Source organism: Pyxicephalus adspersus, chromosome 7 (genome assembly GCF_032062135.1).
Source record: "Pyxicephalus adspersus chromosome 7, UCB_Pads_2.0, whole genome shotgun sequence".
Lineage (NCBI taxonomy): Eukaryota > Metazoa > Chordata > Amphibia > Anura > Pyxicephalidae > Pyxicephalus > Pyxicephalus adspersus.
The window spans coordinates 68,501,397-68,521,207 of NC_092864.1; the positions used below are offsets into that span (position 1 = coordinate 68,501,397).

The following is a 19,811-nucleotide window of genomic DNA, read 5'->3' on the forward strand; positions in this document are numbered from 1 at the left end:
GGATTTAGAGGTAATGTTATTGCTCTGTAGAGTTTGTGCCTAGCCATGGAGAACATCTGTCTTTATATAAGAGCCTTTCCTTGGTCCACCCATGGCAGTTTTCTCCTGAGTCATGCTTAAAATGTCCACTCCAAGCTGATTTCATATTAAGATTACACAGTGTCCACTGGAGATTACTGGTCAACAAAACACTGAATATACATGTCATTTAGAAATAGCTATAATGCTGATTATTATAAAAAAAGTAATGTGCATTGTATTTTATATTTTAGCACCAAACTCATTTGAAATATGTTCTACTATGTTCAATATAAATATTAAATATCTTGAAAAACTCAAAACTTTTGTTAAGGAGTACAAATGTTTTATGTGACTGTATTGTGCTTTAGCAAACAAATGTCAAAATGCTGTTAAGAATGTCACCTAGATGACAAAATGCATAGGACAAAGTCTGATCACATCCTTCTATTGCTTTTGCTATTTTTTATGGTTTATATGAATATATATTTATCACAATGAAAATGTGCACAATATTTTAAAATTCTTTTATTTCAACTGCTAGTTAGTTTTCTGTACTTTGCAGCATAAACATAATTGTTGTATCATTATAAACAAGACAAGAGAAGTCATCATTGCCAAAAAATGTTTTACTTGTCTAATGAATGTCCATTCTTTATTTTGATAAGGACAAAGTTATTTCTGAATCACGGGCTCATAGTGGATATGGTAAAATTGCTCTTATCCATGAGCGTATGCAAACAGAAAAATGAAAGTGGGTAAAGCAGACTATTGTGACATTCAAACATTATATGAATAGGGTTAACAATCCTTTAATACAGGTAAAAAATGTATTTTTGTTTTAATTTTTCTTTTTAAATACACTTTTTTCAGTTAAAATCGCTTCTGCCTTTACCAGCATAGACATAACTATATACTTTATGAGGATATGGGGGAACTTATGGTAATACTGGGGGAAAATAGCTCAGAATGATAGATATTGAACAAACAAGAAGTGTATGTAGGGTGGGAAAAAATGAAGTTCAGATAATAGGAACATTATAAAGAGAAATATCACTGAGAGCCTGAACCCTTGGGACAAAACAAGTTGAGATGTACATGAATGGGGGGGTTGATGGAGTGTACAACAGGAAACACATACAAAAATGTGAAAATAAGGGCACTAGGGTTTACAAGAGCCTGTGATACCAAGATAGGATTTACGCTCAGTGCATTTCAAATACGGCAATTAAGTATTAATAAAACGAGGAGGATGCATGGAGAATGCATGGAAGGATGCATCCCAGGCTCTGTTTTGTGTATTTGCTTCAATGGGCTAAGACACTTTTGCTGGTATAACTTTTAGCTGATGTAAAGTAGGGGAATGAGTTTCCCACCAGTTATGTAAGATAAATGTTTCTGCTACTAGTAGACAGACAGTTGGCACATACATACATACATACATACACACAAATACATACACACACACATACATACATACACACAAATACATACATACATACATACACAAACACATACATACATACACACACACACATACATACACACACACACACACACACACACATACATACACACACATACATACATACATACATACACACACATACATACATACATACACACAAATACATACATATACACATACATACATACAAACAAACACATACATACATACATACATGAATACATACACAAACATACATACATCATACATACTTCTGATTGTATATACATAGATTTCACTTCTTGGGGGAAATACTCTTGGCAGTTTCTTTTATAGCATTTATTCACACTCTAATTTTTTCCCCTAGAATATGCAAGCAGTGTGAAATAATTAGTAACAGGACACAATATGGATATTTAAAATGTGAAATGAACAAAATCCTAACATTTAACCTTTGTTGTTTATATATTCAGAACGTTTTTATATATAGTTGTCGGGTAATGTAGAAACGTGTTTCAAGCTGTTAGATTTTTATTGTTATCTGTACCCACACCGTGAAAATCATCCTCTCTATTTGTATTGGTAACCATTGTCACTGGGAGAGATAGTGATATAAAAATCAGCATTTTCTGCTTATTGCTGGAGATGAGAAGAACATTAAAAATGGGGACACCAGTCAGAGAAACTTTCCCAAAAGGACACAAAAAATGCTAACAAAGAAAAGGAGCTCTATCTGTTTATAAATAACATAATAAAATAACTACAAAAATTTTGTTTTTAAACATTTACTTTCTGTACCTTAATGATTTGGGTGTATACATTTTTACAGTGATAAATAACCACTAAAAACCAGGTGTTATTTTTTAAATATTTTATTTCCCATGTTGCAGGGATCAGTGGATTTTACACAAAAATACAAAGAACATTTAGTTGTAGCCATGGCTCAGAGCAGCCACCAAGACATCAATGAATTTCTCAAAGGTAGCCTGGAGTTTAGGGGTGAATTCAGATCCCAGCTTAGAGGCCAAAACAATGATCAGCATATCTCCAAGACGCTGTAAAGAGGAAGAACAAATAATATTTATGACATAGTATAAAATAACAATTAAAGTGACAGGTACAATAGACAGAGAAAATAGACATTTTTAGCTAGAAAAATAAAAATATGTTTACCTGACTAGTGATTGAAAGGAGACCCTCAGTGTATAGCAGAGCTGAATGTTTTGTACTAAAATATCTATAAACAAGTTTAATAAATAAGTCCAATGCCTATGCAGTAACTTACAATAACCATATGTGAATGGTCTTCAGTGTTCTGAGAGCTCTAACTTAATGTAAATGTAATATCAAGCTACTGCTCTTTGCACATACCATTGTCAAATAAACAAATTTATATTATTTATAACATGATGCCAATATTATAGTTAATTAGTTAACTGAAGAAAACAAATTTTTTATTTTTCTATAGATCTGTACCTTGAAATTCTCGGGGTCCACATAGAGCTCATCAGCGTGCTGCTTGCTGAGGGCAGCCAGGGTCTGTTTTACATTATCCAGATGGTGAATGGCGTTATCAATGGCTCCGAGCACCTTCTTGCCATGAGCGTGGACCTTGGCGTTACCAGCAACTGCAGAGGCAGTGGACAGGTTTCCAAAGGTGCCGAAATATCTCTGGGTCCAGGGATAGACAAGAAGCAGCCTAATAATTCAAAAGGAAAACATATGAGCCATATAATTTTGATACAATGTTTGATACACATTCAAGAGCAGCAACAAACAAAGTTATATATACATAATAAAGTTGGAGTAAAAAATAAAGCAGTAATAATTTAAAAAAAATACAAGAGTTACATTAAAACAATATTCTGTCTTCTAAATATATTGGGTTATTACCTGCCCAGGGCATCATGACCGTCATTTTCCAGGTCAACTTTGGCCCAGATGGAAGCAATGGTGGCTTTCTCTTCAGCAGTCCACTGAACCATTGTTGCTGCTATGTGGAGGATTTAGAGGTAATGTTATTGCTCTGTAGAGTTTGTGCCTAGCCATGGAGAACATCTGTCTTTATATAAGAGCCTTTCCTTGGTCCACCCATGGTAGTTTTCTCCTGAGTCATGTTCAAAATGTCCACTCCAAGCTGATTTCATATTAAGATTACACAGTGTTCACTGGAGATTACTGGTCAACAAAACACTGAATATACATGTCATTTAGAAATAGCTAAAATGCTGATTATTAGAACAAAAAAAAACAAAACAAGTAATGTGCATTGTATTTTTTATTTCAGTACCACTCTCATTAGAATTCTGTTTTACTATTTTAATATAAATATTGCAAAAAACACAAAACTTTTGTTAAGGAGTAAATATTTTTACATGACTTTATTTTGCTTTATTTCTATTAATTTTATTGTCAAGAACCTCCTAAGAATGGGAATTACTGGTGAACAAAATACTGAATACAGGTGTCATTTAGAAATAGCTAAAATGCCAAGTATTTTCAATATATATAATAAATATGCTGAAAAGGTCAAGAAGTTTTATGGTATATATATTATTGTGTTGTACTATGTTGTGCTTCAGCAAACAAAATATTATTCCTAAAAAATTTACTGTTAGGATATTCTTAAGAAAGTCACCTAGATGACTAAATGCATAGGGAAATGTCTAAGCACATCAGCTTTTTGCTATTCATTTCCTGTTTATAAAAATAAATAATAAAACAGTAATAAATACATTATAAATATATTCATTTGTATTGTTTTCTTTTGTAACAGCACAATGAAAATGTTCACTATATTTAAATGTTTTTTTTTTATTTCATGTTAATACATTTTCTACATATTGTACTATGTTTTGCATTTTTAATGTGTGTCATATTTTTATTTCAAGTAAGGAGAAAGTTATTGCTGAATCACAGGCCTATAGTGGAAATAGCAAATTTGCTCCGGTCCATAAGGGTATACAAATGCATAAATGAAAGGGGTTACATGTAATCACCCAGGCTTGTCACACCATGTGTTGCTTTAATGCACCGTATTTTTCGCCGTATAAGACGCTCCGGAATATAAGACGCACCCAATTTTAAAGGAGGAAAATCTAGAAAAAAAAGATTCTGAAAGATTATTCCCCTTCTGATCACTCATGTGCCATTCATACCGGTATTCCCCTTCTGATCACTCATGTACCTTTCAAATTCCCTTTCTGATCACTCTGTGCTTCAAATTCCCTTTCTGATCACTCTGTGCTTTTTTTCCACTGTACGGCAGTTAGGACAGGGAACAGCAGGTGGCGCTGTGCCGGCTTCTTTCACTCTGCTTTACAGAGAGAAGACAGGATGCTGGCAGAGGAGAGGAGACAGACGCTGCATGCAGCCACAGACACACGCAGGATCGGGTATCGGGTGAGTATATTATTTTAATTATTTTATAACACATTTGTCGTATAGGACGCACTAACTTTTCCCCCCCAGTTTTGGGGAAGAAAAAGTGCGTCTTATACGGCACAAAATACGGTACATTTGTTATTTTTAAAAGGCTGACAACCCACCTTTCATGAATTAAAAACTGTGGGTTGTGGTGTGTTGCAGTGCGGATGTAGTGTACCCTTTAAAATACATGCCACCCAAACATACTGCTCTGCAGTTTGAAAGTTCCCTACTTTACAGTAAAAGGTACACACTCTTCATTAAGGCAACACATAAATGTAAATGTGACCTTGCTAAAACACAGAATTACAAGGCATTAATCTTAGTCCTAGGCTTGATAAATCTTTTTATTAATACAACATATACCTATCCCTAAAACGGAGATTCTTAACTCCATCTCTTTGGAGTTTTGACTACGCACTGTATTATTAAGGTTTTTGCAAGAAAAAATGTTCCACACAGTAAAAAGCTGATGACTTAAGAATGTGAAAAATAGAAAAAAGACAAGCGGTGCTTACAAACTCCTATAAAATTATATACAATTATAAAATCACAGCACATCAACTGTAGAATTCGTGAAACCATCGGAAGATCGAGGAAATTATAACAGGAGGATTCACAGGGGATTCACAGGATTCGCAATCTCTTAGGCACTAGAGGTTATTTACCCTCTAGTCCCGCGATTTGCACACTGTTCTCAATGAATGCGGTCATGGCCAAATTCATTGAGAAGATCCCCGGCACTAGAGGTTAATAAAAATAACATTTTTTTTTTATTTAAAATTTGACCTCGATCGGCAAATTTACACGAGAACGGCCAGATTTGTCGTGAGATCGAGTTTTAAAAACTCGAGTTTTAAAAAGTCACAGTAAGATGAGCAGTCTAATTCCACCCCACAGCTCATGCTAAACTCACAGCTCATCCTGCACAGAATTGTGGTGCTCCAGGTGGAATGAAGATGACGAACACTCTACCAGACAAGCCCTTGTATTATCAGTTTGATTCCCATCTTCCAACAAAGTATTATTAATTCATGAAAAATGCAGAGGGAATCAAGTAGTAAAAAACCAAATAGAGTTCACAGTAAAATGACTAGCGATGTGCTTGACCCTATAAGAATTGAAAAGTATAACTGATCTAAGTTATACAACTAAGTTGCAGCCCTACAAATTTTCAAACCCAACTCCTAGCTTCTGCATGTTTATCAGCTTTTAGAAGCTCAGACATCTTCTCTACCAATGTCTCCCATGCCAGATGACAAAGTGGATTTTTTCTCTGGTTCCTCCACAGATCCTTTATGCTCAAAGGCAAGGCGGCAGTACTGACTGTTACTACAGCGCAGAATAATTTTGGGACTCCATCTAAAGTCGGTCCCAGTGTTTCTGCTACAACAATACTTGTCTGGCAGAATAGGATTCCCTGGCACATTGGGGCTGGGATTTCAATCCACTCATCATTAGGGTGCCTGCTGTCATGTGGCCTTCTACATCAGTGGTCACCAACCTTTTCAGTCCTGCGGGCCACTAAAATTTCTGGCTCCTGACTGCGCATGCGCGAGGAGCCGGGTGTCAGTCAAAGGGGGAGAAACCGCCCTGTGGTGGCGTCATCATGACATAACCCTGCCCACTATCCCATCGCAGATCTGAGCCTGCAATGGGAGAGTGGGCAGGTTGTGTCCTGGGATTTGTACGGGGGACATGATCCACGGCTCTGGCCGGTGCCAATGCTAGCGGGGTCCTTCTCCCGACCCTACTCTGGGGTGCACCGGCCAGAGCCGCGGACCACCAAAATTCTCTCAGTTGGCGACCACTGTTCTAGATAGTCCACCAGCGTCTCTAGTATTTCAGCCTAGGCAGTACCTTAAATTGTAGTTTGCTAGTGCAGCCAGCCAACAATGTCCCACAGCATCTAGCTTGGTTAAGGTAATGACACATATAAGAGAATTATTTTCTAGATGCTCCTCAAAATCATTTCCGTGCAGGTTATGAACCATGGCCTATTTGAGTGCAAGGAATTCTAGCTTGTAAGCGGGGTAATTCCTCTATATTGGTGACAAACTAGACTGATATTTGTTACTGGCCTGAACCCTTGGCCAGTCTCCTGGTGCAGTACTCCACCAAGGCCTTCTCAGTTGGTATCTATGTGCAAGTATCTGGCACATCAAAAAGTATTTATTTATTGATCTTACCTAGGGATGTGACAATCCGTATGTTTATTACCTATTAACTCTATAGCATAACACAGCAATTATGTACATCCCATAAAAATATTGACTTTTGCAATATATTTAAAATTTATATTGAAAATACCACAACATATATTTTTTAATGAGCTTGGTACTGAACTAAAATACAATGTATTTCACTTATTTTATTTATTTTAATTTTAGCCATTTCTAAATTACATCTATATCAGTGTTCTGTTCACCATTAATTTGCTATGGACACTGTGTAATCTTAAAATTAGATCAGTGGACATTTTAAGCCTGACTCAGGAGAAAACTACCTCAGGCTGCCTAAAGTAAAGTTCTCATAAAAAGTTTACTTGGTATTTCAAAGTTTAATCTAATAACTTTAATAATTAATTAATATAACTTTGTTTATCTGGAAATGATAATATATATTATATACATTATTATGAATGTTAAATGCTGTATATTAAATGTGTTTATAGATATTTTTACTGTAAACCATTCAGTTCTGCTACACACAGATGGGGTTTCCCTACTTGTACAATCACAAGTCAGTTAGACCTTTGAGGCTTCTTAATGACCCATTACAGTCACTGATAGGGTACAGTTGTAGTGACACCTCCTGCATAGGCGTGCAAAGGTTTATTTTTTTAAATTTAGTTTTCTAGCTAAAAATGTAAGAACAACTACTAAAATAAATATTTTATGAAAATATTACTAATAAAAAAATAGGAAAAACATCCTTTAAGTATGCTTTCTTTATATTATACCTGTAAATTTAATTTCTAATATATACTATGTCATTATTATTAATTGTTCTTTCTGTTCACAGGTGCTGATCATTGATTTGGTCTCTAAGCTGGGATCTGAGTTCACCCCTAAATTAAATAGTTATTACTAAATGTTCTTTCTATTTTCCTAAATCATTCACAGATCCCTGCAACACAGGAAATAAAATATTTTTAAAACTACATCTCAACTTCTGTGATTATTTTTTTATCACTGTAAAAATATACACACAGAAATCATAATAAAAGTATGGAAATATTTAATATATCAAATAAAACACATTAAAGGGATACATCAATCTGTCCTAGTACAATAGATGAAAGATTAACAGCAAGGACAATATTAAACAATATCAAAAGGCTGAGTAAGGTACAGTGAACCTTCAACCAAGGGTGTGAATGTGAAAGGTGTATACAGGTTTAGCAGAAAACCAGGAAATTCAGGGTTCAGAATAAAAGGCATTACAGAAAGGAAAAAAACTGAACAAAAAAGGAGTGGTAATGGTAGGGAGGGAAGGGAGAGGGTAGTGGGTTAGAACAAAGTCTTATTGGTATTTTGTGCACTTTCGGGAACAATTCTCTTCACTTCAACTTGTGTACCCATTTTAAATGTTCTTTTCATGTCCTGTTCCAGCAATAACCAGAAAAAAAATCTTGTTTATAGATCACTATCTATCCCAGTGATAATGGTTACCGATAAAAATGGAGAGGAGGATTTCCCCAGTGATATCAATTAAAATCTTACACTTCTATAATACCCCATAGCTATATATAAAATGTTCTGGTTATATAAACAATTGAAAAAGTGTTAGGATTTAGTTCATTTCACATGGGTAAATATGTCCCGCTTGCATATTACCCTGCTTGCATTCTAGGAAAAATGTGAATGAGTGTGAACAAATGCTATATGAGAAACTGTTAAGAACATTTTCCACATGAAATGATATAACCTAATATAACTAGCTATAACGTAATATAACTAAGTGTTCCATTGCAGCCTGAAAAGCAACTTAAGAAACTGTAGACATACTGGAGAAAATTAAGATTAGATTTGGTTGGAAAAAGTAGAAGTGACCTGTGATGCTGTTCATGAGCTGATTATTGAGGACCGGCGAATATCTGCAAAAAAGATAGCCCAGATACTTGACATCTCACGGGAGCATGTTGGGTTTGTTATCACCACTATCCTAGACATGCCAAGCTTTCAGCGAAGTGGGTGCCGAAATGTTTGAACAGTGAACAGAAGAAGGAAAGAGTTGAAGCATCCAAAGCCGTTTTGGCCCATTTTGAAGCTGTACAGGACTTTTTGGCTAGGTTAGTGACTGAGAATGAAACCTTGCTCCACATCTATGATCCTGAAACCAAGGAACAGTCAAAGAAATGGCACCACAGCGTGTTCCCGCGGCTGAAGAAGTTCCAAACCCAGAAATCGGCCAAAAAAGTAATGGCGTCCGTTTTCTGGTATTCTGTTGGTGGACTACCTACCTCTTGGCTCAAGTATCACCGGACAGTATTATGCTAACCTCCTGGACAAGCTGAAGGAGGCAATTAGGATGAAACGCTGTGGAAAGTTGACCAAAGGGATCCATTTTTTGCAGGATAATGCACCTGCGCACACGTCCAATGTTGTGGCTGCCAAATTGAACACCCTGGGTTTCCAATTGGTCCACCCTCCCCCCTACTCACCTGACCTGGCCCCTTCGGACTATTATCTGTTCCTAAATTTGAAGAAACACCTGAAGGGGCAATGTTTTGAGGACATTTCTGACGTCATAGATGCTGCTGAGAGCTGGTTTGCCGCCCAACCAAAAAACTTTTATTTGAACTGTCTAGAAAAGCTGCAACTACGCTGTACCAAGTGCATCAGTCACTGGAGGGAATATGTTGTTTAAATGTGTTATTTCATAACTCTGGCTCTCTTCTTTCTGGGCAAAGCCAAGATCTTCTCAGCACCCTCATACCATATGCATTAATGCAATTTAATGCATTATTATAACTATTCCAGTAAAATATAAAAGTGTTCTATTGCCTTTAGCTTTCAAGTGTTTTACCATTGTTATACATACATATTATAGCCATCACCAAATGGCTACACATAATGTTTAGTGTATGAATAACAACTTGAGTGACCACAGATATGCTGTAGAACCACGCCAAGCAGTGGTCCGCAAAAAAATTTTGCTGGTGCCCGACTCTCCCGGTGCACCCCTGAGTGGGGTCAGGAGAAGGACCCTGCTGGGGGAGTGCACCGGCCTGAGCGGCAGGCCATGTCTCCTGTACGGACAGCAGGCTCAGAGTAGAGAGTGAGCTGTGTCTCCTGATACAACTCGCCCACTCACCCATTGCAGGCTCAGACCTAAATGTAGTGGTCCGCTGGCCTGAAAAGGTTGGCAACCACTGCTGTAGTAGATGATGTTAGATTTGGTTGGGGATGTGACTTGGTCAGACAAGAGTGAGAAGGAGGGGGCACAGTAATCACAAATATACCACAATAAATACATAATAATAAATAAATACATTTTTTGTCAATAATAACACACAAAACCATGTTGTCTGTTGGAAAAATTTTGACCACAGCCTAAATGTATTAAATATTGTTTATAAAATAACATAGTTTTAACATTTACGGGGTAAAAAGTTTAGTGTTACAAATTAAACAAATAAGGCCCTTGACAAGACTCCCAGTATACCGTATTTTTTGCCGTATAAGACGCTCCGGAATATAGGACGCACCCAATTTTAAAGGAGGAAAATCTAGAAAAAAAAGATTCTGAAAGATTATTCCCCCTCTGATCACTCATGTGCCATTCATACCGGTATTCCCCTTCTGATCACTCATGTGCCATTCAAATTCCCCTTCTGATCAGTCTGTGCCATTCAAATTCCCCTTCTGATCACTCTGCCATTCAAATTCCCCTTCTGATCACTCTGTGTCATTCAAATTCCCCTTCTGATCACTGTGTGCTGTTCTTACCTTTTTTTCCACTGTACGGCAGTTAGGGCAGGGATCAGCAGGGGGCGCTGTGCCAGCTTCTTTCGCTCTGCACTGCAGCCAGGAGGAGACACGCTGCAGCCAGAGAGGACAGGAGATACACGCAGGATCGGGTATCGGGTGAGTATATTATTTTAATTATTTTATAACACATTTGTCGTATAAGACGCACCAACTTCCCCCCCCAGTTTTGGGGAAGAAAAAGTGCGTCTTATACGGCAAAAAATACGGTAAGTATCATAACTATCTGTACCAGCCACAGATCACATTGGCTTTGGGTTGTTCTATAAGCCTTATATACAAATATACTTGTCACAATCACTATCCGTACTAACCACAGATCACACTGGTTTGGGGTTATTCCATAAACTTTATACAAATATACTTATCACTCTAAAAGTCACCGCAGGGGCCTAACATTCCATTAACCCAATTACCACCAAACACAAGTTGTATTCACTCACATACATAAAGCATTCAGCTGTTATCACAACACCAAAATTAAGCCATTTACATACCATGGTTAGGAATTGAAAACATTTTGTGCAATGTACTCAGTTATGTTCTCTTCATTTTATTTCAAACCTGACAATTTATATTAATCCTGACTCTGCCTATTATACTAAAGGCAAGAGCCAGACACCAACTACAGCACAATGAGTTTGGGAAAAACAGGAAATACTGTAACAGTTTTCACTTTTGCACAGAATAAATAACAGTCAGCAGTGATAAAACCTAATCCATTTTGCAGCATCAGCATTTATGGAATTGGTTGGTTTAACAATAGACTTCCCTCCAATGCTGTGTCCTAGCAGCACCAGCATACAGCAAAAGAAACTGTAACTAATTCATAAAGCGCTAAAAGAATAACTTCCCCTGGAAAAAAGATGTTTTGGTTATAGGCAATGCTCAGGGGAGGTTACTGACATGCAAAGCACAGCAAGACTTACATTACAATTCAATTACTAGCAGGGTGCTATATGTATATTACACCCCCCCCATGAGTCTTATGTCTTGCCCCAAAGATTCCGTATCTCAGTCACACCACATTTTTATTTCACCCTATTATTTATATCCTGCTTGTTCAAAAGCTATCCTTATCAGCCGTAAGCTCTCAGCATTACCATAAGTTCCACCCTATGTCCCTTTGATGTATTTTTGTTTGCTTGTGCAATCAGTAAACGAAAAAAAAGAGAATACAAATTAATATTCTTCTATTTTCTTAACCTTTAGTTTACCTATTGAAATAAGTTTACTTCATTTGATGTTGTTCTAACTTTTTCTTTTGTACTTAATTGATATTGTTTTTATTATGTACATGCCACATTGGTTCATTGTATTTGTCTTGTTATTTTGTTTAATGAACATTCATTTTATATTTATATAAACTATGAAAGAGTGTGGACATAAGACTAAAGACACAAAAGAATAAAGGGATGGAGTAAAGGTGTTCTTTATTAAAAATGGATATTTTGTGTTTTGAGAATGTGTGTGTTTTGTTTTTTTGTGTGTTTTTGGTAGAGTTTTAGGTCACATTTACATTTATGTGTTGCAATTACACAGAGTATAACACTTTGTACTGTAAAGTAAGGGACCTTGCAAAGTGTAGTGCAGTATGTTCTAATGGCATTTACTTTAAACGGTATCCCAATGAACTGTTAAAATAGAGAGCAACTTACCCACACTACGATTCGCCATCCACATTGCGGCTGGTCACATCAGATTTTTAATTCATCAAGGTGGGTTGCCAGCCCATCAAAATAACAAATGTACATTAAGGCAACACGTGTTTTGAGAAGTCTTTAGGTTTGCATTTAACCCCTTTTCTTTTTGGATTGGTATACCCTTATGGACCAGACCAATTTTAACATTTTTTCTATGACCCCATGTTTCAGAAATAATTTTGTCCTTACCTAAAATTGTCAAATCATATACATTAGACAGACAAAACATTTCTCGAACAATAATGACTTGTCTTGTTTATAATGACACTACAATTATGTTTATAAGTACAGAAAATTTAGTAGGATCTGCAAAAAAAGACTTTTTAAATATCATGAACATTTAAATTGTGCTAAAAAACAAACAATACAAAGGAAATAAAAAAAGTATATATACATAATAATATACTTATATTATATATATATATATATATATATTTATATATATAACCAGTAAATAAATAGCAAAAATCAATAGCATGATGTGATCCCTTCACCCTATACATCTAGTCATCTAGGGGACATTCTTAAGAGCATCTTGACAGTAAAAAAGCAGAATAAAATTTTGTTTGCTAGGGCACAATACAGTCATATAAAAAACACACCATAATATTTTTGACTTCTCTTAACATTTAATATTTATATAAAAAATACTACAACATATATTATATGCATACATATTTCAAATGAGCTTGGTACTTAAATATATAAAGGCATTTTACGTGTATTATTTGTTTTTTGTTTAAGCATTTTAGAATTTCTAAATTACATTTTCATCCAGTGTTTTGTTGACCAGTAATCTCCAGTGGACACTGTGTAATCTTAATATGAAATCAGCTTAGAGTGGACATTTTGAACATGACTCAGGAGAAAACTACCATGGGTGGACCGAGGAAAGGCTGTTATAAAAAGACAGTTGTTCTCCATGGCTAGGCACAAACTCTACAGAGCAATAACATTACCTCTAAATCCTCCACATAGCAGCAACAATGGTTCAGTGGACTGCTGAAGAGAAAGCCACCATTGCTTCCATCTGGGCCAAAGTTGACCTGGAAAATGTTGGTCATGATGCCCTGGGCAGGTAAAACTCATTGAGGTTTTCGATTTAGTAGACAGAAAATGTGTTGTTTTATCGTAACCAATGTAAAGTTTATTTCAATTATAAATTCTTCACTTACTTTTGTTTACTTTCTTGCCAACTGGCTGCTCTTTAATGTGCATCAGATCAGATATAATTTGATAGATTATTTTGCTGATATGTTTTCCTTTTGAATTATTAGGCTGCTTCTTGTCTATCCCTGGACCCAGAGATATTTTGGCACCTTTGGAAACCTGTCCACTGCCTCTGCCATTGCTGGTAACGCCAAGGTCCACGCTCATGGCAAGAAGGTGCTCGGTGCCATTGACAACGCCATTCACCATCTGGATAATGTAAAACAGACCCTGGCTGCCCTCAGCAAGCAGCACGCTGATGAGCTCTATGTGGACCCCGAGAACTTCAAGGTACAGATCTATATATAGTAATATAAAATATATGTTTTCTACAGTTCACTTGGTATTTTCAAATTTGACTGTAACATTAATGCAAAAAGCAGTAGCTTAATAGTACATTTACATTGTGTTCAAGCTCTGAAAATAGTGTAAGACAATAAAAATATGGTTCTTATTTAGTAAACTTGTTTAAATTTTTTTTTATATATTTTATATATATTTAATTTTTTTATATATATATTTTTTTATTTTTTTTATATATTTTGTAAAACATTCTGCTCTGGTATACACAGATGAGGTCCCCCTTCTTGTACAATCACTAGTCTGTTAGACATTTGGGGCTTTTTAATGATCCATGACAGTCACTAATAGGGTAGTCAATAGTCAAGAATAGCCAATAGTAGGGTACAGCCGCAGTGACACCTTCTGTTGCGCAGAAGTTCGTTTACAAAGATTTTTTTTTTTTAATTTTCTATCCAAAAGAACCAAAACCGAAGCAAAATTTTTTTAAAAAAACATCTCCTAAGTTTTTTTTCTTTCTCTTTATTGTCATAATTATTCATTTTTCTTTCTCTTCACAGCGTCTTGGTGAGGTGCTGATCGTTGTTTTGGCCTCCAAGCTGGGATCTGAATTCACCCCTCAAGTCCAGGCTACCTTTGAGAAATTCATTGATGTCTTGGTGGCTGCTCTGAGCCATGGCTACAACTAAATGTTTTTTACATTTTTTAATGTAAAATTTACAGATCCCTGCAACATGGGAAATAAAGTATTTAAATATTAGCATCTGAACGTTTTTGGGTATTTCTTTATCACTTTAATAATGTAAACACACAGATCATTAAAGTACGCAAACAAAAAAAAATTAAAAACTAAAATTCTGTAGTTATTTTATTATATTTATTATAAACAGATAAATTCATTGTGTTTTTCAGTATTTATTTTGTTTGTGTCTTTTGAAAAGATTTATCTTCACTTTAACTGGTGTTGGATATAAAATGTCTTTCTTTTGTTCCAGAAATAAGCAGAATGATGATTTTTAGATCACTATCTCTTCTAATGACAATAATTACCAATACAAATGGCAAGGATGATTTCCCCAGTGGGGATACAGATAACAATTAAAATCTTACACTTCTATATTACCCCATAGCTATAAATAAAAAAGTTCTGATTATATAAACAACTAAAAAAGTGTTAGGATTTAGTTCATTTCACATGGTTAAATATGTCCTGCTTGCATTATCTGGGAAAAATGTGAATGAGTGTGAACTGATGCTACAATTGAATTATTAAACAATTAAAATATAACAAGTTACAACACCCATAGCTGTAAATAAAAATGTTCTGATATAGTTCTTATATAAACAACTAAATGAAAAATGTTAGGATTTGGTTTAGTTTTCATAGGTAAATATGACCTGCTGTTCTAATTATTTTATCCTACTTGCATATCTGAGAAACATAGTGTGAATAAATGCCATATAGGAGATACTGCCAGGAGTGTTACAACTATATGCTAACTCACACCTAGTCTGTTCACTCACTTGGGGGAATGATGTATTTGCTGAAATGGCATGTTAGTTAAAGTTGCTGATGCATTCATTCTCATGTAGGATTGCTGGATTTTGCCTTATACTGTACTGCTCCAAATATTCTGGATTGTGTAGGTTACATCTGAACACATTTAAAGTAAAAGACTAACAACTTTTTTGGCACATTTAGAGTAACTAAATATTTGAGGAACATGGGCTAATTAAAATAAAGGAGAAATGTGAAAAAGTGGTGGGGAGGGGGCTTTTAAAATGCAATATTTTTACATTGCCTTCAGCTTTCAAGTGTCTTACTATTGTTATAAAGATAGGAAAACTAAATCAGGGTGGCATGTTTTACTAGTTTTCTCCAAAGTTTAGTGATTTATTCAGCTAAAGCCCTTGACATTACAAAATGCCCACACATAGGACCTAATTTATTAACGCTCTCCAAGGCTGGAGAGGGTGCACTTTTATCAGTGAAGTCTTTTGCTATTTGCTGAACCTGACTGAATTTGCTGACAAAAGTGTATCCCCTCCAGCTTTGGAGAGCTTTAATAAATCAGGCCCAGTATGTTCATTGGGATGCAGACATATTGGAGTAGATGACTGTTAGATTTGGTTGGATACTGAAGACATGGCTTGGGCAGAGATAAGTAAAAGCGGAGGGGGAGGGGGCACCATAAGCACTTTATATATAATAAAAATATGTTAGTTGGAAGAATTTTGGCCACAGCTTACACATATTATTTTTTTTTATACAATAACATAGCCCTTAATAGTTACAGTGTAAAATTGAAAATAAACAAAATTGGCCCATCAGTATCCATTCTTTTACCCAACAACCACAAAACAGAGTTGTACTTGGTTTCAATATTCATTCAGATCCAAAGTATCAGACTTTCACCATTTTAGTTTTACTTGGCACTGTCAAGGAAAGCCTGGAGCATGCGAGTGAAAGGAGAATAGCAGAAGGCTGGCATGACAGTGCAGACAGACAGGAAGACTGCGAGGGGTTAATGATTAGGTAATGGCATGTGCAGCACGTGTAGTACGTGCAGCACGAGACATTTGTGTGATTATTTGTGAGTAAGTAAGGGGTAGTGGGGTGTTGGAGATTGGGAGGCAGGTGACCAAGATATGTCTTGCCACAGTCAAGATTCCCCCAGGGCATTAAGCTGTTATTCCCATAAAACGGAATGTCTCACCACACTAATTAATCCACATTTAGGCCTTCACATACCATCATTTAGAATTCAAAACATTTTGTACACTAACAAATATGTTCTCTCCTTTTGTTTTTTGTTTCTTTTTGAAACCTGTTACTTTTATGACCACAGCACATGAGCCCAGGAAATCCCATGGATTTACATATCTGAAGTGTATTAAAATATACAGACAGGTTAATTCTCTTTCAATTTTAATGCAAATATGTACACAATACCCCCAAACAATGTATGAAGATCCTGAAAGCATGTCAAAATTGAATATTAAATCACAACCAAATATGGAAATAAAAGCAATTATTTATTCAACCCAGTGAATGAAAATACAGTGGTACCTCAGTATACAACTTGGTATAAGTCCTGTTTGGACATAAAAAGTTTGCTTGGTATACAACCTTTGCTTCGTATACAACCTTTGTGCTAGAACTTGTATGCGTCAAAATGAGTCTCAACACAGCGCGTTACCCTTATTTACCTCTCATAACATCTCATCTCCTCACTTCATCTAATTGCTTTTGTATTTATGTATTTTAGTATTAAGCAGTGTTTAAATTATTCTTTACAACCCCATCAATGTATAATATGCCAATAACAATAGGATTATTTTTCATGGGAACAGATTAAGCATTTTCCCTTTATTTCTTATGGGATAAATGTGTTTGGTATAAGTCAAAGGATCTGGAACGGAATAGAGACTTACACCATTTGTTAGCACTGCAGGTCGTGCCGGTGCCACTGCTCCTAATCGAAGGCACGGGCGCCGGGTCCTGTCTTTCAGGTAACCTCCTTCCTATGTTCTATACCTGTGTTGAGACTTGCTCTGGTGTTGAGCTGGTGTGGGTGTGTCTCTCCTTGTCTGAGGTAACACACGCCCTCTGTTTTCCCCAGCCTATGGGTGATTACCTGCAGGTACTTAAAGGCACCTCCTACTACAGGAAGTTGCCTGAGCAATCTCTGGCTTCCTCTGTGTTACTCTCTGTGCTAAGGTGTGTTCCTGTTTTGCTCTACCATGTACCGGACCTTGCTGATGATTTTGGACTCTGCCTGTTTGCTGCCTGACCCTGACCTCGGATACGTTTTGGACTTTGCCTGTTTGCCGCCTGACCCTGACCTTGGATTACGTTTCTGGACTTCGCCTGATTGCCGCCTGATCTTGATCTTGGATCCTTGCTTCCTGACTCCTGTGGTCAGCTGCCACTGGCCTGGGGATTGCTCTGGAGTGGCACCTGGCAGCTACCCCGCAGCCCAAGCCTATCCTCACCCCCAGAGGCTCTAGCGAAGACCTGGTAGCTGCTTAGTCACGCCCCTCCGGAGTATAACCAGTCAGTGGCACATTGGGTCCACACCCGCTTGCATAACACCATTGTACCACTGTATAGACATTCTTCTAGATAACAGCATTTATGTACTTCAATTGTACTTGTACTTTGTACATTTAAAGTACATGACTCGGACTTAGACCAAATGAAGACACACAATTCAAAAACCTTCTAGATTTCTACCTGCACCTAATTGCCTCAGGCCCAGTCCCCATTTTACCATCTCTTGAGGACTGTCTACAAGTCGGACATCTTTGCCCCAGTTACAGAGGTAGGAAAGTGATTCTGGCAGTGCTTTAGAAATCATTTATAGTTTTTTATTGCTGTGTGCAGCTAGGTCACAGTATTTCAGGGAAGACTGCTGCTAAACCAACCTGTTTTAATAATACTGATTGTTAGCGTTTCTTTGCAAAGTGAGGATGGTTACATGTTTGCCTATTGTGCATTATGATACTTCTATAGACAGGGGAGCTGCTGAATTGCTGGGAGTACCGCAGTGTTCAGTCTGTGCTATCCATGTGTCACACGGTGACTAATCACTCAGAAGTGATCTGCTAATTCTCTCTTTGGATTTTTGGTTAAAGCTGCTTACTAGAACATTCATTCTGGTGCTGGAATAGTAGACTCCAATAGCAGCCATAAAGAGGACATGTCACCATGTTTCAACCAGAGCTCAGGAACATTCCAGGCTGTTTTGCTATTTAAGAGGGTTCCCAAAAGTGCTGATTCCAAAAGTTGCCATCTAGTAAACTCTGTGGGCCTGATTTAATATAGTTCTACAACATTGGCTAACAAATATCAAGTGACTTTTAATCAATCCAGGTTTGCTGGATTCCGGGTTTGCTGGATCTCCAGCCTTGGAGAGCTTTATTAAATCAGGCCTTGTGTTTTAGGTGTGTACACCTCAGTGTTTCGTGGGGGTGTGATTAACTAGAGCAGGGGTGCCCACACTTTTCTGGCTTACGAGCTACTTTTAAAATGACCAAGTCAAAATGATCTATCAACAATTGTATTTGGACTTAATAACTTATGTGCGCGGTAGAGTTTATTTTTAAAGGCAGGGCTCCACGATCAACTCACGTTGTCTTTGTGATCTACCGGTAGATCGCAATCCACGTGTTGGGCCCCCCTGAACTAGATGGTGGCATTACTTGCGTGGCCAGTAAGTATTCCTTGGGGTCTGGGTTTATGTAACCATTTACTGTTTATTGTGTTGTTACATTACTTATGGTACCTTTAAAACTGGTTCTACTGTGTTTTGTAACCCTCTTTATTATCAGGCCGTGTCATCTGCATGTTGTCACATACAGAGTATGGGTAGTTTAGGGAACTGGGCTCTAATTCCTGTTTACAAGAGTTTGTGATACCAAGGTGTATTGTGGAGTTTGTCTATGAGATCTTGAAGCTGGGAAGTAGGTATAGTATGTTTAAATAAAGACATCTAAGTACTGAAAAAACAAGGAGGATGCAAGGAAGAATGCATGCCAGCTTTCATATAGTCCATTAGCTTCAGTTGGTTAGGAAACTTTTGTAGCTGGTGTAAAGTATGGGAATTTGTTTCCAACCAGTTATATAAGATACATAGTTTTGCAGCTGGTAGACAGACCGTTTGGACAGAGCATTAAAAGTTGTAGTTTGTGTAGCAGGATTGGGGTCATAAG

At 36.7% G+C, this 19,811-nt stretch overlaps 2 protein-coding genes across 3 annotated transcripts in view; one reads left to right on the top strand and one right to left on the bottom strand.

Moving 5' to 3' along the window:
* LOC140334589 (hemoglobin subunit beta-2-like) overlaps window positions 1-3,461 on the bottom strand; it is a 4,722-nt gene extending 1,261 nt beyond the window's left edge. The window contains exons 1-3 of one of the 2 annotated variants that reach the window (XM_072416841.1): window positions 3,359-3,461; window positions 2,942-3,164; window positions 2,392-2,520 (exon numbers count right to left, since the gene is read on the bottom strand). In XM_072416841.1, coding sequence (XP_072272942.1) covers window positions 2,392-2,520; window positions 2,942-3,164; window positions 3,359-3,450 — 444 coding nt within the window. In that variant the 5' untranslated portion in view covers window positions 3,451-3,461. Of the gene's footprint in view, window positions 1-2,391; window positions 2,521-2,941; window positions 3,165-3,358 lie in introns of those variants that run through there. The other variant, XM_072416840.1, reaches the window with a different exon arrangement.
* A 9,982-nt stretch (window positions 3,462-13,443) lies between these two features.
* LOC140334590 (hemoglobin subunit beta-3-like) lies at window positions 13,444-14,785 on the top strand. The gene is made up of 3 exons (XM_072416842.1): window positions 13,444-13,665; window positions 13,865-14,087; window positions 14,657-14,785. The coding sequence occupies exons 1-3, from the start codon at window positions 13,574-13,576 to the stop codon at window positions 14,783-14,785; spliced, it is 444 nt and encodes a 147-aa protein (XP_072272943.1). The 5' UTR covers window positions 13,444-13,573.
* Window positions 14,786-19,811: the final 5,026 nt, after the last annotated feature.